The 23,594-nt window shown below is 52.4% G+C and overlaps 2 protein-coding genes across 5 annotated transcripts in view; both read right to left on the bottom strand.

Moving 5' to 3' along the window:
- Positions 1 to 10,233, bottom strand: part of OC90 (otoconin 90) — a 30,813-nt gene extending 20,580 nt beyond the window's left edge. The window contains exons 1-3 of one of the 3 annotated variants that reach the window (XM_019823145.3): positions 10,149 to 10,233; positions 3,095 to 3,160; positions 1,766 to 1,822 (exon numbers count right to left, since the gene is read on the bottom strand). In XM_019823145.3, the coding sequence (XP_019678704.3) occupies positions 1,766 to 1,822; positions 3,095 to 3,160; positions 10,149 to 10,221 (196 nt within the window). In that variant the 5' untranslated portion in view covers positions 10,222 to 10,233. Of the gene's footprint in view, positions 1 to 1,765; positions 1,823 to 3,094; positions 3,161 to 6,037; positions 6,263 to 10,148 lie in introns of those variants that run through there. The other 2 variants (XM_019823148.3, XM_019823150.3) reach the window with 2 other exon arrangements.
- Positions 10,234 to 16,872: 6,639 nt separating this feature from the next.
- The window catches only part of HHLA1 (HERV-H LTR-associating 1), a 37,587-nt gene continuing 30,865 nt past the window's right edge, over positions 16,873 to 23,594 (bottom strand). The window contains exons 1-3 of one of the 2 annotated variants that reach the window (XR_006592713.1): positions 22,995 to 23,250; positions 20,173 to 20,255; positions 18,960 to 19,010 (exon numbers count right to left, since the gene is read on the bottom strand). Coding sequence is in view for 1 of the 2 variants with exons in the window: in XM_004000121.5 (XP_004000170.3) it covers positions 18,967 to 19,010; positions 20,173 to 20,255 (127 nt within the window). In the remaining variant the exon portion in view is untranslated. Of the gene's footprint in view, positions 19,011 to 20,172; positions 20,256 to 22,994; positions 23,251 to 23,594 lie in introns of those variants that run through there. The other variant, XM_004000121.5, reaches the window with a different exon arrangement.

The following is a 23,594-nucleotide window of genomic DNA, read 5'->3' on the forward strand; positions in this document are numbered from 1 at the left end:
CAAATCCCTGGGGGATGTGTCATGCTCATTCTGGGTTCGTCATGCTAATAACCCCGGCTTCAGCCTAGGGCTGAGCACGTGACCCAGATCTGGCCGAAACAAGGGGAAGTCGGTTAGAGACTTTTGGGAATTGTTTCTTTCATAATAAAGGACAAAGGCATGGAAGACATCCTTTGGCTCTACACCTTTCTCCTTCCTTGAATATGGGTGAGGATATGTTGGCTGGGGCTGTGGCAACCACCTTGTCACCATGAGGCCCCAAGCCTAATATCGAAAAGCCAGCATGCTTAGTTGGAGCGGTGGAGGAAGAATGGGCCTCTGACACCTGCTGATACCTCCGACATCTGGGGCTTTCAGACGGCTTCTGTGAGATGATTAAATGCCTTTGTTATTTAAGTCACTATGAGTCTGATCAGTGGACCCCAAATGATACAGTCGTGGCCCTAGAGAACGGATACAGACACTAATAATTTGGGGGCCCCTATTATGTGCCAGACACTGCTATGTGCTTTAAATAGGACAATAGTTAAGAGAGAGAGCAAGTCACGCCTTAGAAAGCATTCGCTTGGCCCATGATCCCATAACCTTCCCGTTAATCCGACGAGGCAGTGCCCCTCTGTCACTTCTGTTTCATAGGTAAAGAAACTGAAGGTCAGAGATATGCCCGAGGTGCCAACCAGCAACCAACGATTTGCCCTAAACACGAACATTCCTGCGAACAAAACTGGCAAGAGAACAATTTCCAGGTTTTTGACCTCGAGCGGCACACCCACCCTCCCCATTCTCTGCCTTTCTGGCTGCAAGACGGTTAAGCGCCAAAGGGGGTGTGACCCCACAGCCATGATTCTAATGCGCAGGGTCACCCGTGGGAGCTTGGGGAGGCCCACGAGGGGTCTGTGAGGACTATTCCCTCCCAGACTCTTCGAGTTTTCCCAACCCCATTCAAACTTCCATTCCCATGGTTTGTTTTCACATGGCCTCGTCGGAAAACGAAGAAATGATTCTATACGGAGGGAAAAAAGCTGCTTGCGTATGTGTGTGTGTGTGTGTGTGTGTGTGTTTATATAAATATGCATTTTCACTCAAAAACTAAGTGGGCACCTGCACTGAGTCACATGCACACCTCCAGTGCAGTCCTCTACCCGTGTTGTCTAATCCCACAGCAGTTCAGAGATCCTTGCTCCCTGTCAATCACAAGATAGCCTTATTTGGGGGGTACTTTCAGAAAGCAATGGTGGGAACCATCACGGTGTCCAGCAATCGATAGTCACGGGATAGAAACGTAATTGATAAATGGAGCCTTTGACCCTCTTTGAAATTCTTAGGCTTTACGTGTATTTGTTAGCTGGGGAGAGAAGAGTCAGCCACTGAGCTCTGGACTCAGAGGGGAGCGTCCCCCTTGTGACCTGGGCACGTCACATACCTCTCTTAGGCTCGATTCCTAGCCTGGGCAGCAGGGGCGCCATTCTCTCCCCCCCCCCCCCCCCCCGGCCCCGGCCCCGCCACCCGGGTTGCGGACTGATCAGGACTAACAAAGTCAGGACGATGCAGGCACCTCGCAACCCAGTGACACGCAATGCAATACGAGACACCACTGCTCCTGTCGGAACCCGGATCACACGGTCCAGAGCTTGGCTGGGGCAGCGGGAGCAAGGGAGCCCAGAGAGCAGCGACCAAGGCCCTGGTAACTTCCTTAGATTTCCCACACTCACGCACCCCGTGCCCTGACACCCGGCAGACAGAAGCAGTTTGGCATTTCACTTACCGAAAATGTCGGCCACACTTTCCGTGTTTTTAAACGCCCCTTGGAAGGCTGTGAGATCTAAGTGGAAAGCAGAGGAAACAAGTCGCCCCGCCCCGCCCCTGTGAGGAGTAAGTAAAACCCTTTCTCTTTCTCTAAGGATGGATTTGACCTCGGACTACCTTTCTAGTAATGCGGGTTACCATGGAGATGAAATGGAAATGTGTTAGTAAAGCAACACGGCCCCTGGAGGACGAGGTGTATCTGGACGGGCGGGGACCCCGGCTGAACTATAAATACCTAGTGGGGAGTCGTGTGGGGACCCCCTCAGTGTGATGACCCTTGCCACTGAGCATGTCTCTTCTGGGCATCCTGGAAACGGTACCTATGAAATCGTTACTGGAGATACTAATTCTACTAGAGAATAACGCTTCTAGGCCGGGGCAGGTCCTGTGGGTGCTCTCCGTGAGCCCCATTCCCTTGCATCTGAGCTGCTACCTGGGGGGTGCTCCTGGGATCCTGATGCACAGATCGCCCGGGATGCTCTCGCTGGAGACAAAGGGCTGTCATGGCCTGCTGCCACACGGGGTTTCCCGGCCTTGTTCCCATCAAATGCCAAGCATGCGCTGTGAGTCTATACATCTGTTACAAGTTCTCCCCGGACTGGGCATCGCCCTTGGCCGGGGGGTTATGGCATTTGGAGGGGGGCCAGATTGTCATTTGGGTCTGGGTGGGACCGATCGCTTTGCTTGCATGGGCTCATGCACAAATAATTTGGTTGACTCAGCTCGCCTCTCTGAAAGGCTGGAAGTGAACCCTGAAGTTGGGGCGAGTGTGACCGGCTGGTTCGCTATGCATTGTGTCCTTCAACGGTACCCGGTTTAAGAGCCCACCTGAGAAATCTTTACTCTGTCTCACCAGGAAGACTTCCCCCTCCCAAAAAACCAGTTATGGATCTTCCTTTCTTATAGGTTGAGCCCTGGAATGCATTGGCTTTCTTTCTCTCTTTACCTTGCCTTCTAGGAGTCTCAGAGCTCAATCTGAAGCTAAAATACCGTGACCATATTACCCCCATGATCAACCCATTTACTTCCATCTCCTGTCCCCCTTTCAGCTGACCTTTATCTTTTGATGGGAGCTTTAGCGCTCTGTCTCCGAAGAGAGAGCCATGGTGGGTCAGACATGAGGGGAGACAGTTGAGGGAGAGGCTTTTGAGCCCCATTTGAATCACTGTGCCTACAAGAGCCACAGCAGTAAGTAGTGTATTTATAGAAAGGGTCATTTTCTCTGCCAGTATCCCAGACAACTTCCTTCCCAGCTAGGTCTCCCAAGAAAAGTTCAAAAAACCCTTACTGATAGTTTTTGAGAGTCCTGGAGGCAGCTCCCGTGGAAGGTGTGGGGTGTCCAGAGGATGGCCCCCTATAATCGAGGAGGACAGCAGTGTTAGCAGGAGCAGTGTCATAACCCACTTGCTGGGAGGGGCAGCCAGCAGGCAAGGGGATGAGGGGACGCAGGTAAATTCAATTCGACGTATATTTTTCTAGGACCTACTCTATGCTGGGTCTCTGGGGTAGCTGTTGATGAAAATAAAGTGGTCCTACTGTCTCACATTGGTTGGCCTTAAGAATGGCCTTCTGGGGCACCTGGGTGGCGCAGTCGGTTAAGCATCCGACTTCAGCCAGGTCACGATCTCGCAGTCCGTGAGTTCGAGCCCCGCGTCAGGCTCTGGGCTGATGGCTCAGAGCCTGGAGCCTGTTTCCGATTCTGTGTCTCCCTCTCTCTCTGCCCTTCCCCCGTTCATGCTCTGTCTCTCTCTGTCCCAAAAATAAATAAATAGGGGCGCCTGGGTGGCGCAGTCGGTTAAGCGTCCGACTTCAGCCAGGTCACGATCTCGCAGTCCGTGAGTTCGAGCCCCGCGTCAGGCTCTGGGCTGATGGCTCAGGGCCTGGAGCCTGTTTCCGATTCTGTGTCTCCCTCTCTCTCTGCCCCTCCCCCGTTCATGCTCTGTCTCTTTCTGTCCCAAAAATAAATAAACGTTGAAAAAAAAAATTTAAAAAAAAAAATTAAATAAATAAATAAATAAATAAATAAATAAATAAATAAACGTTGAAAAAAAAATTAAAAAAAAAAAAAAGAATGGCCTTCTGATGGGCAAAAGACGTGAGTAGACACTTTTCCAAAGAAGACATCCAGATGGCTAGCAGACCCATGGAAAGATGCTCAGCATCGCTCATCATCAGGGAAATACAAATCAAAACCACCAGGAGATACTCCTCACACCTGTCAGGATGGCTAAAATGAACAACTCAGGCAACAACAGATGTTGGCGAGGATGCGGAGAAAGAGGATCCCTTTTGCATTGTTGGTGGCAATGCAGGCTGGTGCAGCCACTCTGGAAAACCCTATGGAGGTTCCTCAAAAATTAAAAATAGAACTACCCTATGACCCAGCAATTGCACTACTAGGTATTTACCCAGAAGATACAAAAATGCTGATTCAAAGGGGCACATGCACCCCAATGTTTATAGCAGTGCTATCAACGATAGCCAAAGTATGGAAAGAGCCCAAATGTCTATCAACTGATGGACAGATAAAGAAGATGCAGTAAGGACGCCTGGGTGGCTCAGTCAGTTAAGCGTCCGACTTTGGCTCAGGTCATGATCTCGCGGTCCGTGGGTTAGTGCCCCGTGTCGGGCTCTGTGCTGAGAGTCCAGAGCCTGGAACCTGCTTCAGATTCCGTGTCTCCTTCTCTCTCTGCCCCTCCTCCATTTGCACTCTGTTTGTCTTTCTCAAAAGTAAATAAACATTTAAAAAAAAAGAAGATATAGTAATATATATATATAATGGAATACTACTCGGTGATGAAACAGAACAAAATCTTGCCATTTGCAACAATGTGGATGGAACTAGCATGTATTATACTAAGCAAAATAAGTCAATCAGAGAAAGTTAAATATCATATGATTTCACTTATATGTGGAATTTAAGAAACAAAACAGATGAACATTGGGGAAGGGAAGGAAAAATAAGGTAAAAAGAGAGGAGGCAAACCAAAAGAGACTCCTAAATACAGAGAATAAACTGAGGGTTGCTGGTGGGGTGTTGTTGGGTGGGGGGATGGGCTAGATGGGTGATGGCCATTAAGGAGGGCACTTGTTGGGTGGGCACTGGGTGTTATACGTAAGTGATGAATCACTAAATTCTACTCCTGAAATAAAAAATAAAAGAAAAAAGGAAAAAAAAAAAAGAATGGTCTTCTGGCTCAGGATAGAGAGGTTTGGGGACTCATCTGGAAGCTCTTGCTGCATACAAAGCATACCATTTTGATTTAGGTTGCATGTTTGGAGTGCCTTGAGATGAAAAATTGGGGGAAATAAGCACAGGCAAGGAAAGGACCCCACCCCAGGAAGCCTCTAATCCAGGACGGGGCTTTCCCTCTCTATCGGCAAGCAAAATGACCAATGCCTGCCAGGGGTCTGTGCACCCCGAGACTCAGCTCCCGACCCTGCATTTGTCCACAGTGGAGTCACGGTGAAGGGATGCAAATGTTGAATTGCATGAGCTACTCAGGCAGGGAGCCATTTGGACTTGGCCTTTTCCCAGCCTTGGCTGTCTCCCCAGGGGCCTGGAATCCTCATTACGGAGCAGGGGGTCTACGAGATTCCGGAAGGGTGGGAGCAAAGGCCGTGATAGCAGATGAACATGGATCTTCAAGATCTGACACCACGGATCAGAGAGGCGCTGTGAAGCCTGGAAAACGTGGCTTACTGGCCGGTGCACCGTGGACGCTCAAATGTCACGGCAGCCATTCGTCATTATTAATTATTACCATTAGTACTGTTATGAGCAACTCCTTCCACTCGCTGCCCCCTTGCCCCTCCACACTAACAAGTGGTTTGCCTTGCTTGGCCCTCACCTTCATCACCGACCTCATCATCGCCCCCGTGGACTTATCCCGGGGACGCAGACATCATTAGCAGGTGCCTGTCTGCGGGGGAGCAGCCCCCCCAACTACCAACCCCGTGGGCTCGCGCTGGGTCCCTCTGCGGCCAGGCCCTCCGGGGATGGGTTGGAGGGGACGCAGCCTGGCTCCCTGGCTCCTCGCACGACGAACTTCAGCACGATGAGCTCGCCCCAACTCCCAGCGGGATGTGCTCTGCGGCTGTGGCCAGGCGCGTCCTCTCCAGTCCTCCGGATTCCTGTTCCCACCGAGGGGCATTCCCTCCAGCCCGAGAGCCATGGGCTGTAGGAGGACTTGACCCACGGACAAGGTTCCGACCCGGGGAGACCCAGCACCTCCTTCAGCTCCAGGTGGGTCCTACCGCGGAGCCCACGTGATTGCTCTGGCACATTCCACATTTGGTCTAATTGCCTCGGACACGATTTCACCGGCATGCCAGCCGACGGCTAAGAACATCCGCGGCCCACTTCTGCGGCAACGGTAAAGTGCCGCCGGGTCCTCGCTCGCTGGCTCACGGGTACGGCCCCGGTGTTCTGGCGGGTGGAGGTGGTCGGCTCGCGGAGAAGTGCTCCCGAGCATTCGTGCCCCCCGCCCCCACTCCCAGTCCTCTCAGGGTGTCGACACCCACACGTTTCATTAGCAGCTGCAGAAGTCGCCGTGGATCTTCAACTGTGGATCCCAGAGGACTGGATTCGTTCACTCGCCCGCTCCAGAGGGACGGCAGCGGGGGAGACGGGGGGTGGGGGGTCCGAGGGGATGAGGGGGACAACACTCGGCAGAATAAAACGGATTCTGGCTCGGCGAGAGCGCTGTTCCAAGGGAAGGCAGCTGGCATCCGTTCTGTTCCGGATTCTGTTTTGCAGGCATCCCCTCCAGTCCGGTGCTGCGCCCGGGGCCGTGGGGCCCCCTTCGCCGTGGCCGTGTCACAGACACCGAAGCGGAGACCCGTGGAGGGAAGGTCTAGCTTCTTCCGCCCGGACCCGTACGGCTTCCCTGGAACTGCCCCTTCCTCACTCTGCCAAACCATCTCCGACTTTGAAGCTGATGCTTCCAGGATGCTTAGCGTTTTCCAGACCCCAAACGAATTCTTGCCGTCCCGGCTTTGCTTGTGCGGTGCCCTGAGCCTCGGACGCCTGCTCCCCTTTGTGTCACTGGCCCTTACATTTTCACGTTCTGCCCAGAGTTCCAGAGGGCCTACCCGACCCCCAAACCGGGCTGGGTTAGGGACACCTTCCCTGGCTCCCGTAACGCCGGGACGCCCTTCTCTCGCTGCCCTTGTGACCCCGGGTTGCAATGACCTGTGTCGGGGACCGTTGCCTCCACTAAACCAGGGGCTTCCTGAGGGTAAGAACGCTGACAAATGTAAGCGCGGTTCAGCAGATATCTCTGCAGTGAACGAATGAGCAGCCCGTGGTTGAACTATGCCATCAAATGGCCAACTTATCAGCCAGTGAGTGACGGCCCAGTGGAATCGCCTTGTAACCTTTAAGCAAGATCAGCCATCTCTAGAGAGTGGAAGGGCGAGGTCTGTCGGCGGTTATGAGCGGTGTCTCATACGCTGAAGTGTCCTGCCCGGAAGATCAGCCGGCAATGCACAAACCCCACCCGTGTCGAGCCGCCTCTCCCACAGGTTCCGGCAGGTGGACGCACAGAGGACAGTGGGGGGAATGGGCACCACTTCTGCTGTGTGATGGGGGCCTGTGTCGAGCTCCCTGGTAGGGAGGGTTCAAGGGTATCTCCCTCTCCTAACAGGCCTGACCACCATCCCACCGGCCAACACTTTGGAGTCACGAGCCAGCTCTCAGAGAAGAGAAGAGAGAGGGCAACCTGGCCCCGGGCGTGCTGAGGGGGCCGCTCCCACCCCTGCCACGGGGGTGAGGAAACACCCCGGAGAGAGCCGTGGAAGTGCACAGAGACCCTCCCCCCTGTCCGCACGCCCCAAAGCCTTGCCTCGACGTCTGAGTCAGACCGCCCTGGGGGTGCGGCTTCGAGAAGGTGCCCGGCAGAGTTCTGGCTCTGTGCCTGCGGTGCTCGGAAGCCCGAGGGGGCTCTGCACAGAGTTCACGTCCCCCATGGCTGCTCCCGGCCATGACCCAGCAGGTGCACCCCAGTGGCCCAGCTTCCTGGGGCACACGGGACATTGCTTATGGACTCCTCCCTAGTGGCCTTGCCAGACTTTCCTCAGACCGAGCTGTGGTCAAGGACGCACCCACCTCTCCTGTCCTGGTTGCAGTCCTGCCATCCCCCAGGTGTTTCCTCCAAGGACGTCTGCAGTCTGGGCATCCGTTTCCCAGAGGACCCAGACCAAGGCACCACTCCCGCCTCTTTGAGACTAGGCGTGCGGGCGGAGGCCTCAAGCACAGACGGGTGGCTCAGTCGATTAAGCGCCGACTCTTGGTTTTGACTCAGGTCGTGATCCCATGGTTTGTGAGTTCGAGCCCCAAGTCAAGCTCTATGCTGTCAGGGCAGAGCCCGCTTGGGATTCTCTCCCTCCCTCCCTCTTTGCCCCTCCCCTGCTCGTGCTCTCTCTCTCTCTCTCTCTCTCTCAAAATAAACAAACTTTAAAAAATTAAAAAACAAAACAAAACAACAAAAAATAGACCTTTACCTGGACCAAAACCTGGTGAATTTGTTGTCTGGGTAGCATAGAATCCGTGGTGGTCACACACTCACCCCTGCAAAGTCGGGGCTGCAGGTATGGGACATTTAAATCCACACGTGCATGTATATGTTTGCACTTCAACTTTCTATGGCTCTAATTTTTTTAAAAAAATGTTTAACGTTTATTTATTTTTGAGAGAGGGAGAGTGTGTGTGCAACTTTCTATGGCTCTGATTTTTAAAAAAAAATTTTTAACGTCTACTTATTTTTGAGAGAGAGAGAGAGTGTGTGTGTGCAAAGGTGTGCACGGAGAAGTGGCAGAGAGAGGGAGACAGAGGCGCCAAAGTGGGCTCCATGCTGACAGCAAAGAGCCTGATGTGGGGCTCGAACTCATGAACCGGGAGATTGTGACCTAACCGACTGAGCCTCCCAGGTGCCCCAACTATGGCTTTAATTTTTTTTTTAATGTTTATTTATTTTTGAGAGAGGGAGAGAGAGACAGAGTACGGACAGGAGAGAGGCAGAGAGAGAGAGAGAGGGAGACACAGAATCGGAAGCAGGCTCCAGGCTCCGAGCTGTCAGCACAGAGCCCGACATGGGGCTCGAACCCACAAGCCGAGAGATCATGACCTGAGCCGAAGTCGGACGCTTAACTGACAGAGCCACCCAGGTGCCCTGATGTGATCTCATTTTAAAGGATAGGGAAGAGATTGAAAAGCTATAGAATATTTCATAGTTTTATCATAAAAAATGACGGACACCAAGGCCATAGTTGGAATTTGAACAAGACAGTCAGGGTCTGGGTAAAGGTGGAGCCACTGGCCCTGGGGACCCAAATCACGACAAAATGGCTTTAATGAGGAAAAAAAAATCATCCGCGAGGAGCTAAATAATCAATAGCAGCCAGTCAACTCTGGAAGTGGGAGTGCTTCTTTGTCATGCAGGGAACGTCTGGGGCGGAGCTCGGGAGCACCCAGAGCTGAAGGAGAGCTTCGGGGTCCTCCGTGAAGTGCCTACCCTATAACGGGTGCTCACCGATTTCCGGGGAGCACGTAGATCTCTGCGCGTCCTCTAACTCGGGTCACGGTCGAGACCAATTCTCAATAATGTTGACACCCTCACTACTGTGTTTGGAAGGGAACCTTGCAGAGGGAGGCTCAGCGTGTTGGTCCCCAGTTTACCCGGACACGAGGAGGGAAGGAAGAAATGGCTGGGTAAATGGGTGACGTCAGTCACTCGGGAGCCAGAGCAGTCCTAGGAAGGAAAGAAGGAGGTGGGGGGCTTCGAGAGCTGCATCAATGTGCAAATGAGAAAGGAGGGAGCCGGAAGTCTCGGAATCGTCACCACGACTCCACGTGGACTGGAAATGAGTGCCCGGGCTGCCAGGGAGCTTGCTCGGATGTCTTCAGGCTCTGGTGGTGCGGGACCCCGGTGCGGGGTGGAGGTGCCTTCGCAGCAGACACACCTACACAGGGGTGTTTCCTGTCGCACGTGGAGAGGACTGACACACTCCGAGGAAACGAGCGAAACACGGGCCAGCGGCCCGCGAGCAAAGGCAAGACGAGATGTACCATCGGGGGGAGGAATGGTTGAGTGGCCACCCTGCCTTCTGTTCTCCCTGGATCTCCTCCTCATCGCCCATCCCGCACCTCGTGCCCCGGGCAAGGTCCTCAAATATCAGCTGAATTAAATCTGTGGCCCGTCATTACTGTTTGACTTCCATCCCTCCCAGGCAAGGGGATAAAAGTAGTAACAAGCAAATAAGATGACATTTGACAACACTCCCCAGTGTTCATGTTAATTACATAACAAGCCAGAAATTCGGTGGAAGATACCGTTACTCACCGCCGTGGGGGGCCATCAGCATACTCAGGAGAAGCACGATCATAACGCGAGGGCAAAGGAAGGGCTGAGGCATCCAGGGAACAGCCTCCTGGGAGAGAAGTCGGTGGAAGATGATGAGTACACTTTCGGAAATCCCAGGAAGTAAGAACGCCCACGAGCTCTTTTGTCCCATAGCGCATTGAGGTAGCAGGAGAAAGCCCTAGGAGGGTTTCTGTCCCAGCTTCGCCACTAACCAGCATCAACTAATGACATTCAGCAGATCACCTTCCCTCCCTGAGATTCAGTTCATCCATCTTTAAAATGGAATCTGAACCCGGGCTCCTTGAGGCCACAGATCTGGTGTCATTTATTCATTTTTCCCCATGGTCCCTTATTGTGCTGCGGCAGGCACATCGCAAGGATCCCAGAATGCAAAGTGAGCGAAAACCTCTCCTTATCTGTGAGATGTTCACAGAATAATAGGGAAGGGAGGCAGGTGAACAAGGGCTATAGTTTGACTTTTGTAGACGGAGCTGTAAATAACCCATATATTGGGCTACCGGGGCATTCTGAGTATATACCTTCAGTAGTCTGACTTTGAACCTTACCAACGCTTGACATAGGAATAAATTTGGCAACCACAAGGTGGCGCTGCCTGCCAACAAACAGTGCTTTCCTGAGGGACTATTTCTTCCTTCCCCATGGCTTCTGAGCGATTTGAATGCCTGGTTGCTGTCCTAGCGTTCAAGACACCATGCCTCAGGGACTGCCATGGGGGTCGTGGCAAGGGGGCAGAGTCCAAGAACTGACCGCATTTCAATCATAGCGCCCCGTGATCTGAGCAAGTCAACAAATATTTACCTCCAGTAGGCACTTAGTGCCAACAGGTCAACCATGTATTTAATGGGGAAGGAAAAACATTAAAGACCAGAGGGATTTTAGAATAATTTTAACTCCCTGGGAACATTACTCCTTCAAGAATGTCAGATGGATGGCTGACTTGTGCATAGAACAGAGTATGAATGATAGCACAGTGTGATCGTGCTACCCCAGGGGCACCCACATGGCTGCTGGATGGGGTTGTGCATGTTGTGCACTGGGCAAGGGTGTTACACTGAGGGGCACATAGGGGCTGAAATGCATCCAGTGTTCAACTCCCAAGTTTGCCCTCTGCCGGGCTGCGTCAACCTGGAGGAAAGAGCACTTTCTACAGTTTGTCCTCCCAGAGACAAAGGCTGTCCCATGTCCTGGTGGCCCTGCAAATGGACCCAGGGCCACAGTGGGCCACTCTACCTTGTGGGCAGGGATTTGTACTGTGGGAGGCGTCCCAAAGGAGAACACATTTGTAGGTCCTGAGATTGTTACTCTGTGGACCTTCCCCAGGGCCTAGCATAGCCTCTAGAAGCTATAGAATAAATGTTTGTTGAACGGCTGCGGAGGGCAGAACGTGAGTTCTTGGAGATTCCCACTGAGCTCAAGCATCTTCTAAGACTCTGGTTATTATCTGATGGACAGAATGCTCTGCTTTAACCTTTTGTAGCCACATAAATTCCTACAGCAGGTTAACGTTACAGGTTGGACCAGCTCTCTGATGGTTCTGCGGAGATTTGGGTCTGAGTGGCTCCTTGTCAAGGCCAAGAAACCAGACTGAAACTTCAGGGCGAGGCCTGGGATGTCTCCAGATGGAAAGTGGCCACCCTGGAAACTCTGTGGGTGAACAGCTGAAGGCATTCTAGAAGGTCATACCCACTGAAGTCATACCCACAAGACTGAGGCTGATGTCATCACCTGGTACATTTGGTATCATTGCCACCACAAGGAGGGCATGCTAGGAGGTCTTGCGGTGGGGTCCCCTCCCTCAAGAAAGGGGAAAAAAAGCCTCAAGGCAACCTGGCTATATGTGACAACATCCTTCATGACCTTGTAACATGAGACCATTTAATCAGACTGCATGTTTGCGTGTTACCATATATGGGGGACAAAGAAGCAGAAAACACATTAAAAAAAAACGACTCCAGGTGGCGTTCTGGGCTCAGTTCTTCGGGTACAAACCCAACTGAACCGTTTCCTGGGGGAAAAAAAAAGCCTCGGTGTCACGACCCTCTGTGCGAGACTCCTGCGACAGTCGGAGCTTGGAGAAGGCACTGGATTCATCTCGTTCAAACTCTCTTTACAGATGAGATCGTTGAGCCCCTGAGACTGGCAACTTATGGTCACAATGTCCCACTTCCCATGAGCTGGGAAGCGCTCATGATGATAACAGTGCCACTTATGAGGCTATTGTGAGGGCTCAATGAGCCGATCCACGCAGGGCAGTGACAACAGTGCCTGACGGAGACAAGTGGCTGGCAGCCACTGTGTCTGTCACACAGGAAAGACTCAGTAAACAGCAGCTGTTACGATCAAGGCCCCTCTGCCCTGTTCGAGTGGAAGCCCCGCCCCCCGTCTGGTGAAATGAAGCAGGTGGTCAGTTTCGCGTAGTGCCTCCTAGGACACTCACTTCCGGGAGGCGATTCCCCTGGGTTGTCCTGCCACTCAGAGGAGACAGGCTGAGGGTGATGCTCATTGGAATTACAGAGACCTCTACTGGATTCTCAAGCATGTAACTACTAGAAGGGAAAGGAACAGAAGTGACCTTATGACAGACAAAATCTTGACTCAGCTCTCATGTGTCTTTTTTAAAGTCGGGAGGTGGGGGGGAAAGGGAGTCGTTGTGTAACGGGCACGGAGTTTCAGTTGGGGAAGATGAGGAAGTTCTGGAGAGGGATGGGGGTGAGGGTCGCACAGCAGCGTGAATGTACGTAGTGCTACTGAACTCCACACTTAAAAATAGTTACAATGGTAAATTTTAGGTTGTGTGTATTTTGCCGCAATTAGAAGCAAAGTAAGTTATAAACTTTAGGACCTTAATCCCTTTATTTATTTATGTATTGTTTTAAGAAGGCTCCACGCCTAATGGGGGACTTGAACTCATGACCCTGAGATCCAGAGTCACATGCTCGGACTGAGCCAGCCAGGCGCCCTGTGGACCTTATTCCTTTAAACACTCCCTTCCATTACCGGGTCATTCTTTGTGTCATGGGCCCCACCACGCGTGCGCCTTAGACTGGCATATAGAGATTTGACTAGCACACGCCCCACTTCCTTTCTTTTTTTTCTTTTAAATGTTTTACTTATTTTTGAGAGAGAGAGGGTGAGTAGGGGAGGGGCAGAGAGAGAGAGAGAGGGAGGGACAGAGGATGCAGAGCAGGTTCTGTGCCGATGGGGCTCGAACTCACGAAGCACTAGATCATGACTTGAGCCAACCTCAGAACCTCAACCGACGGAGCCAGCCAGGCGCCCCACGCCTCACTTGCCGTGCAGGGACCTGAGGCTCAGAGACGTCCGGTGAGGCCACAGCCCCCTTTGCCAGGAGGCACCACTGCAGGGGGTGCCACCACCAGGCACAATATTCGGTCTGAGGCCAGCCAGTCCGAGGTCTCTGCTCCACGTATGTTACCCGCCCGACAGTGCCATCCTGATCGCGGAACCCCCAACAAACAAGCGGGCTCGCGATCATTCGCGGTAGGACTGTCGTGACTTTTGGGAGCACCCGCTTGGGAGGCCCCTCGGAGTGGCCAGCCACTGGCTGGGGTGCAGTGTGACACTGTAGTTGGCAATCCCGAGCCTAGAGTCAAGCAAGGGGAACCTGGGTGCCAGCCGGAGGGGACAGCACGCGCTCAGCCCTGAGCCATGGGGAGCGAGACCCGAATGCGGGGCGTGCACCGCAGGGTCTGCAGGTGGGCGAGCACAGGGCCACTGCGGAAGTCAGCAGCCTTCTGTGGGTCAAGCCAGGTGCCTCGGGTGTGGGGCTGTGTCCACCTTCAGGAAGAGCTGCCTCTTCCTCATTTACCCAAGGAGGCCTCCGGGGCCGATGGTAAACACTCACTGTCCTTGGGGAAATGGAGGCTCCCCTGGCCGTGCCTCGGGCCCTGGCTCCCGATGACCGACTCCAAGGCACTGTGGGAAGTGTCTAAGAGCAAGACCTGTCTAGCTGGCCAGGCCTGGGGTGGGCTCGGCTTTTTGTATGTTGAGCGTCCTGAGCCAGGCACTGACGCTGCTTGGAACTCGTTTCCCCGGGCACTAAAATGCCCATAAGGGGGTTCTTCATCCGGGTATCTTGAGGGTTAGACGGGGCACCGTGCCTGGTGTAGGCCAAGTGCTCAGTAGGTCTGGCCTCTTTCCACACCAGGTGCCCTGGAGAGAGACATGGGCGCACACAGGTTTGCACGCCCCTCGCTGATGGGATGCAGTGTCCCCAGGGACATGCAGCAGGTGCTGTGCCTCTGACGTTGCATCTTTTCGCACGCACAAGGGCTCAGGGTGACCGATCCCCAGCGACGTCCTGGCGTAGCATCCAGGTCTCAGGCACCCCTTGAGAGCACCCCCACCCTCCCTCTCTTTTGCTCAGGGTGACCGATCCCCAGCGATGTCCTGGCGTAGCATCCAGGTCTCAGGCACCCCTTGAGAGCACCCCCCACCCTCCCTCTCTTCTGCCGTCCATTTCTCCCCACCCTCCCCAACCTGTCATCCTTCTCTCTCCCTCCCTCCTCCTTCCCTCCCTCCCGCCCTCTTCGGCTCCCTACCCCTCAGGGGAAAGGGGGTGCGTACCTCGAAGGTCCCACTTAGAAGCAGCTGGATGAACGATGCTCGACTTTGAACGAGATGGAGACCGAGTCCTTTATACCCCAAGGGAAGACCCTTAGTCACGTGATCCCTCCTCCCCCCACTCCTCACAGGGAAAGGACAGCTTTTCGGGCAGGTTGGCAGGTGGGAGGCCTCTGAGGGGGAGGGGGACATCATAACACTTTGCCTTGGAGCAGGTGAGGCTCCATATTAAGGGGCCCGTCTTGAGCCCCAGAGGAGAACCAGGCTGTAATCAGAGAACAATAGCTGCCCTGTTCCACACCCCTACCTCACCTCCAAGGCCTGGGGGCCCAGGGATTGTGTCTCGGGGTCATCAGGGGGACTCTGGGGGATGAAAGGCTGATGAAAGTCACATGGGCTCTCCTGACAAAGAAGGGCAGGCTTTGTCTGGTCTAGTGAATTCCCCAGCAAGAGGATCTCTGGGGGATTCTTCTTATATGTTCCTGGCCTCAAGGCCTGGGAATTTGATGCCTCTTTCCTTAAGGGGTTTCCTGCCCCAGCTGTGGGGTGGGGTGAGATGGGGCTTGATAGTCAGACACGCTAGGATCGCTAGGATCGGGTACCAGCCCTGCCTCCTCCCTAGCAGCGGGACAGTGACCTGTCGCTGCTCGGATGCGGCTCCCGCCTGCATTTCGTGGGGAGAACCCTGCCTTGGAAAACGAGCGCTTATCGAGGGCTGTTATGGGCCGTACGTGTTTTTATGGGATTTTTGCCCCTGTCGTTTTCACAACAGCACCACGGCAGCAGACCCCGGCGAATCCTACGCTCAGGATGGTCACGACAGCAGGGACTCCACTTCCCAGACTGGATAGCCCATGTCGAGGCGGGGGCATCTCTCTGAGCTCACGGTGATGGGATCATTCTGGGTGGGCAGTCCTCTGAGAGCCCTCCGAGGTGTTCCCCTGACCCTCCCTGCTGGACTCATCCGACGATTCGATCTGGGGTCGCTGAGCCTTGGTGGAACCCACCGGAGGGCTTCTGCAGATAATTAGTTGCTCGTGTGCCTTAAAGATTTGTTTATAGATCATTAGTTATTGTTCAGTGTCTCATGAGCACTGACGATGAACGGAGCTGCCCTAATCCTTTCCCACCAGCACAGAAGACGCCTCATCTCTAAACTCTTAAGTCAACAGGCAGCATGGCTCAGTGCCGAAATTTCTCCCTTCCCTCCCCCTCCTCCTCCCTTCCCCCTTCCCTGTCTCCTGCCTGTTTAGCTTGTATTCATGAATATGAGTTTAGCTTGGGTGTGAATGAGACAGACAGAAATGCACCTGTGCCTTTGCTTCTGGGAAGAATCCTGTTTAGTGATGTTATACGTGTAACGGATGTTACACCTGTAACTCCTTCATCAGCGGGCAGACAGTCACGGCCCCGTCTTTTTTACCTCATCGGTGAACCCCTGGTGGCCACATAGGCACAAATTATTAAGAACTCTAGTGTGGCAGCACCCCCAAGGCCTCCTTGTTGCCCTAAGCATCCCCCAAATCAGGACTTATTCAGCTCGGGGGAGGGTCAAACCTCCCCTTAACCTCTAGGAGACCGTGGACTCTGGACTCAGCTCTGTTCAGTTGCTCTTGGGTCCTGTCTTCCTTCTGTCATTGTCACTGTTGTGGCAGATGGGGTGACTCTAGAAAATTGGTCCTGTGTGGTCCTCTGAGCCTTTGTCTTTACTTCAAGTTCAGATCCCTGCACGGGCCTTAGAGGTCCTCCACATGTGGGCTTTTCTAAGTTAGTCATGCTCGTGGGGCATCTGGGGGGCTCAGTCCGTTAAGTGGCCAACTCTTGATTTTGGCTCAGATCGTGATCTCACGGTTCGTGAGTTCGAGCCCTGCTGTTAGTGCGGAGCCTGCTTAGGATTCTCTCTCTCTCTCGCTCTCTCTCTGCCTCACCCCTGCTTGCATGCTCTCTCTCTGTCTCAAAATAAATAAATAAACTTTAAATTTTTTTTAATGTTTTATTTATTTTTGAGACAGAGAGAGACAGAGTGTGAGCAGGGGAGGGGCAGAGAGAGAGGGAGACACAGAATCCGAAGCAGGCCCCAGGCTCTGAGCTGTCAGCACAGAGACCGACGTGGGGCTGGAACTCACGGACCATGAGATCATGACCTGAGCCGAAGTCGGCCGCTCAACCTACTGAGCCACCCAGGCGCCCCTAAACAAACTTTAAACGATAGTCATGCTCAGTCATAATCCCCAAGATGTGGGATGGCTGGGCACCCTCCGGTTTCCCCCACAGACAAATAGCCAGGGTGTTGGGACCAAGTCTTTAGTCCCACCTTCCCTGATGATAAATTACTCTTTGGGGGAAACTCTGGGAGCCTTTCTTGGCCACAGATCCTTGATTAGTAATATCAACTTTATCCATTCGAGAAGGTCTGGTCAGGTCAACCCCCACCTGATGAATGGTGCTCATTTTTTGGTTCCTATCCAGGTATGGTCCCTTTGCCCTAGGAGATTTCCCATGTCCTCCTCAGCTTTGCAAACGAGAGGGCCCTTTGCAGGCCCCCAGAGTCGTGATGGCAGGTGTAGTTCATGAGCTTGGCATTTGCATAACTTTGAGGGCCTCCCAAGTGTTCCAGAGGTTAAAACTAAATCTTTTCTGCGCGTGATGAGAGGAGGGAAGTCTCTTCCTGAAGTTCAAGTTCTACCTTTCTGAGAGCCTTGTTGTCCACAGGTAGTCAGGGCAAGGGCACTCAAGTGTCTACCGATGGGGGGAAATCGTTTCTACTTGGACTGTGAATGGAGTGACTTTTCTCACCAAAGGGCAGGCATGGGTCAGAGAGGGTGGGACACCAATGCCCGGGCCGCATGTTAACATGGAAGACTGGAGCTCTGGGCACAGCAATGAGGGAGCACGGGGTCCACACGGGCCATTGGAAAGAGCAAGTCTGCTCAGTAATGCTCTGCATGGGGACTTGGCATTCACAGGGGTGTTTGCAGCTACTGCGGCCTGGGGAGAAATTAAAAGGGACTCGAACTGATACAGGGACACCTTAGCACGTGGGTGCCTGGGAAAGGGTTGACTCAGTAGGGCTACGACATTGAACCCTGCATCTTCCAAAGAAAAGTCCAGCCCTGAACAGCTCCTGGGGGTTAACCTCCGAACCCTCGCCTGACAAGAGTGTCCGTAGACCTGGAGCTTTGGGTCATGCCAGATGCTCCAAGCTAACAATACAACTTATAGCAGGGGCCTTGGGTCACGGCGTGTCGGCTTGACCTGTGGAGAGCCTGAAGACAGAGTAACTTCATGCCTCTAGGCTGATCCCCAATTAAAGCCCTGGACTCCATGGCTCGGGTGAGTTTTCTGGTTGATGATACTCCATACATGTTGTCACATGGCATTGCTGGAAGGATTAAGTGCTGCCCATGCAACTTCGCCGGAGAGGGCAACGGGAAGCTGATGTCTGGCCTCTCCCGGGCCCTGTCCCCTGCACCTTTTACCTTTGCTGACTTTAATCTCTAGGCTTTCGCTGTAATAAGAAGGAAATGTGAGCATAAAAGCTGTTCTGGCTCTGGGAGTCCTATTAGTGAGTCACGGAACCCGAGACCCCCAAATACAGCGGGACCCACAGACGAGAAATCAACACAAGACATCAACAACAGAAAATCCACACTTCCTCCGGGGGAAGGTTCTCATCACCTGCTATTTAGGGGCATGGAGATTTATCGGGATCCCATGGTCAGCGAGTCTGATTACTTGTATATAACCAAGCGTGGGTTCGTGGTGTAGAGAAATCCTATGTGACTCTCTCCAGGGTATGGGCTCCCCTCTCCTTATTTATCGTGTTGTCTTCCTAAAATCCCAAGTGTAAGTCACTCTGGGTACTGTGTCAGAGTCTCAGTGCCTGGACTCATTTGTTCCGGCTGCTGTGATACCCCTCAACCCATTTCTCCCGTCTCAGGATCTCCGTAAGCATCACGGGGGATTCTTGACCGTGGATTTAGGTTTCAGGGCAGCTCTAACACTTGGCCTTCCCCCTTCGCAGGGTTCACAGGAGAGAAAGAATTGCTACTTCCCCAAAGAACCTCTTTCAGTTCATTGATGATCTAGCTGGAGCCTGGTGAATTCTTCACATCCAGCCAACTTGGGCCAGGGGCCAGGGTGAAGGGATGGCGTCCAGTTTATCGTTAGGTCCCATCATCTTTTCAAGGCCTCACACGGACTGGCAGATATTCTGGAGGCATTTTTGTTTTAAGGCTGGAAGAGAAGAAGAAGAGGGAATTCAAGGTACTGAGAAAGAAGGAAATGCTACAGAGGCATAAACTCCGGTCCCACAGCGATGGCCCAGGCTCCTGGGGGGGATGGAAGGGGGGGGCAAGGGGTGACGGGGCAGTGGGCGGGGACTCAGGAGTCTGTGTCAGAGAGGAAGGACGTGGGCCAGACGCCCTGCTGGTTGGCAGCGAAGTCCAGAAGGGGACAGCTCTCCAGTCTCCACTCTCCGCCCGGTGATGGCTTCGGGTTACCCAGCTGTATCTACCTCGTGTCCCCAGTTTGCAAAAACTTACTCTAAACTCAGTAACATGTTGTTCCCTAGATGGAATATGTTGTTCGTGTGGAGATTTTCATGCGGCAGGGGCGAAAGAAGAGCTATTCGACTATAAGGAGTGACCAAGATTTCCTGCTCCCCCTGCCCAGCCCCGGGTGAAGGGATTTGGACTGCTGAGCCCCCCACCCCCACCCCACCCCACCTCCACCCCGAATCTTGGCTCTTGTGCTGCAGAATAAAGGCAATGCAAGTCCCATGTGGCTCCACGACTTTTAGGAGGCCAGAGTCCTTTGACTTGATAGTCCAGGTAGATGGGGACCAGATAAGCCAGATCAGCCACTTTTGTCTGCAGGGGTGGGAGGGAAAAAAAAGCTCGCGTCTGGCCTCTCCGGGAGTCAACGGGGGCTTTGCTACCATCTAAGACCAGGAGAGGGGCATCATACACCCTACTCGTAGCACCTCACGCTGCCTTCTTATTCTTGGATTCTTCCTCCTCATTTTGCTTTGGTCAGGAATTTGAGCGTTCACATGGGGTCTCTTTTGTTTGATCTTTCTTTGTCCATTTGTATGTGTAGCTTACATGGGAGTCAGGGAGGATGAGAAACTTGCCCGAGATCACACAGAAAGCCATGGTGCTTGGCTGGGCTGACTCCCGCTTTGTTTTTTCTTCCCCATACCTAATTGCAAACATCCAACTGTTAGGTGAGCAGGAATCAGAAATATCCTCCACTCTTTCTGTCTAGAATTGACGACGACCGCCTGAGCTGCACCTGCTCTTTTTGGTCCCTAACGAAGACGGAACAATCAGTGAATTCTAGAGCTCCTTGAGAGAAGGCATTTATTGCTCAGCGCCAAGGTCAAGCGTCTACTTACTGTGTGAGTGGGGCACCCTTTTCACCCTCTGACAGATGTATGTTGCATTCTTCAGAAACCAGGAATAGTATTCAAGACAGTACCTAAAGATTCCAATCAGAGTGGAAAGCAATCGTCATCCCTTGTGGCTAACGGAAGACAAGCATAATTTACAAAGTCAAGGGCGCCTGGGTGGCTCAGTAGTTGAGCGTCTGACTCTTGATTTCGGCTCAGGTCCTGATCTCCCGATTGTGAGATTGAGCCCCACTTTGGGCTCTGCACTGAGTGTGGAGCTTGCTTGGGATTCCTCTGTCTCTCTCTCTCTCTCTGCCCCTCTGCTCCCTTCCCACCCCCCTCAAAAAGTAAATTAAAAAAAAGTCATGGGGCCAATTATTCACAGCAAGGAGGTCCTCTCTATCTTTATAGGGTGTGTGGGGCGGGGGGCAGAGGATGAGCAGGGGATAACGCTTAGACTTCGGAGTGAAAAGGCTGTATTTTTAGTCCTGGCATCTTCCCTTACTAGGACGTGTGGCTTCAGGCTGAGTATTCAATTCCGTGGGCCTCCGTGTTTCCATCTACACACGAGAGGAAACCATAGCGCCCACGCTCACCGGTTACCTCGAGGATTAAGCGAGGTAACACTTGCCCAGTTCCTGAGCAGGGCCGGGCTCGCCACAGGTGCTCAGCAAACGATGGTGTTCGTTTATGTATTTGGGGGGCGAGTCGGGGCAAGAGCGCAGGGCTGTTCCTGTTAACCAGGCAGCGAGTACTTGCGAAGTAGTATCCCGCCCTGGGCCGGGCCTGCAGGGATCTCTTCTCAGGGCTTCGGGGAAAGAGCGCTGGGCACATGCCTAGGGAGAAGAGCTCTCTGTGCCGCCGGCTCACCCCGGGACCCCGGGTCTTTGCTGCCCGAGCAGCTCCTCGTGGGATGCTTAAGGGGGTGCGGCCGACCAGCTTCTACTTTCCCTCCCATCGGCACCATTCTGTGAGTCCAGAAGACTCTGGGGAACAACTAACTGCTCGAGGAAAGCCGGCTGCAGAGACTCCCCGGGCTCCATCACCCTCAATTTACAGGACACCGAGACAGGGAGGGAACTGGGGCACGGGACGAACTGATTTGCCTGAGGACGCGCTGCTCTCAAGAGACAGGGCTGGAGGGGCGCCTGGGTGGCGCAGTCGGTTAAGCGTCTGACTTCAGCCAGGTCACGATCTCACGGTCCATGAGTTCGAGCCCTGAGTCAGGCTCTGGGCTGATGGCTCAGAGCCTGGAGCCTGTTTCCGATTCTGTGTCTCCCTCTCTCTCTGCCCCTCCCCCGTTCATGCTCTGTCTCTGTCCCAAAAATAAATAAACGTTGAAAAAAAAATTAAAAAAAAAAAAAAAAAGAGACAGGGCTGGAGTTGTACCCCGGTGATCCGCTTGGTGCCAGAGCACAGCGCGATTCTAACGGGGCTATCCCCACTTTGCGGAAGGAGGCACTGAGGCTCAGAGAGGCTAAATGACTAGCCTCCATAGCTTCTAAGTGGCAGCGCCTAAAATTGTTTTTAACCATATATTGAATTTATTATGTAAAAAGCTCATGCAAAACACCGAATGTCAAGAGATAAGAATAAAACATCATGACGAGTCTAGAGAAAGAGAAACGAGAGTGAAAAATGAAAGAGTAAGAACTCGTAACTCATAGAAGTGGGAAAACCCTCCAAACGCCTTCAAACTTATTAGTAATCAAACAACAGTTTTAAAACAATCAGATACCATTTCTGATCCATAAATTAAACAATTTAAATGATCGCATCAGTGCTGGTGAAATTGTACGCCATTCTCCGTTGGAAAGCAGTTTGGCAATAGGCACCAAAAGCTTTAAGAATATTAATTCTTTTTAATGTAAGGTCCCTTTAAAAATACTGACCTTGGGGTCCAAATATCTGGATTTAAATCCTGGCTTCTCCACTTACCGACTGCGTAAACTGAGGTGACTTAAATTAACATGCCTCAGTTTCTTCCTTTCTAAGATGAGAATAATTCTGATAAGTATCTACTGTACTGGATAATGAGGATTAAATGAATCAATACTTGCGAAGTTTTTGGAATAGTGCCTGGCACCATGTGCTGTAAAAGTTTGCTAAATGTGAATAGATTCAACTATTTTAACAACTGACTCCAAGAAATTGCCAGTTGAGAAAAAGCTTTATATACAAAATTATAAATTATCACTATGTATAATAGCAAAAAAAAAGCTATAGTAGAGGAATGGTTATATCATTGAAAATTAAAGAAATATGCATTCATTAAAATTATGTTCATGCCTAAATTTAAACCCAGGTCTGTTTGGTTTTAACCCTGCCCTTCCATACGGCACACGAAGCTACCTACTAGCTTTGAGGGCCCAGCTCTGTGGCCCCAATCCCTCCTCACCCCCCCCACCCCCAGTTAGCTTGACAGTGTGCAGGTGTGGCCAGATTTTCTTCTAACAGCCGCAAGTTGCTTAGAAAGCTTCCAAAACAGGGGCGCCTGGGTGGCTCAGTTGGTTAAGCGTCCGACTTCGGCTCAGGGCATGAGCTCATGCTCCGTGAGTTCGAGCCCCGTGTCCGGCTCTGTGCTGACAGCTCAGAACCTGGAGCCTGCTTCGGATTCTGGGTCTCCCTCTCTCTCTGCCCCTCCCCCCACCTCTCAAAAATAAACAAACATAAAAAAATAAAATAAAAAAGAAAGCTTCCAGAACAGAGAGGACCTCAAAGTACCCTGGGGATTGGGTTCAGAGTGTTGTGAATGAAGGAAGAAATGCACAGCTCAGAGCAGTAGCTGAAGCTATGGGAAGAGTGAAAACTTGTTTGCACGAGCTTACCAGGAGCCTGAGAGAGCAAAGTCCTTCTGGAAAGGGACCTATGCCGGGGACAGTGGCCGGTCACCCTTGCTGCGGCCACGTTGCATATCTCGGTGGACCTACAATGTTCCAGGCTGCCCGTGCTATCTTTGCACCTGCTCTTTGCCTGGAGCGTCCCCTCCCATTTCCTGCCCCAGAAGCTTCTGTTGATTCCTCCATCCAGCTCTAGTCCTTAGTTACCCTGGGGCCCACAGCGCATACTGGGGATCTGCTATGGCGCTTCTCATAGTTTTGCAATTTCTCTTTGCACGGCCGACTTCCCCACTCGAGCATGATTTTTTGATCACAGGGGCTGTGTGATTCAACAAACACACTGAGTAAAGCCAGCCTCCCACTCTGTCATTCATAGCCTGGACTCAGGGTTTAGGAGGAGATTATAGAACAATTTACTATTTAGTTAAAATACAGGGAAAGGAAAGGATAAGCTCAGGTTCATAGATGCTTCATTTCTCTAAGTTTCGACTTAAAACTCCTCTCTGGAAACTTCGGCCTTCCTCATTTATCCTTGCACCCAGTGTTTGCTATATAGATAGTTTTTTAATGTGATTTTTCTCCAAGGGG

The sequence above is a fragment of the Felis catus genome, chromosome F2, assembly GCF_018350175.1.
Source record: "Felis catus isolate Fca126 chromosome F2, F.catus_Fca126_mat1.0, whole genome shotgun sequence".
In the NCBI taxonomy this organism is placed as follows: Eukaryota; Metazoa; Chordata; class Mammalia; order Carnivora; family Felidae; genus Felis; species Felis catus.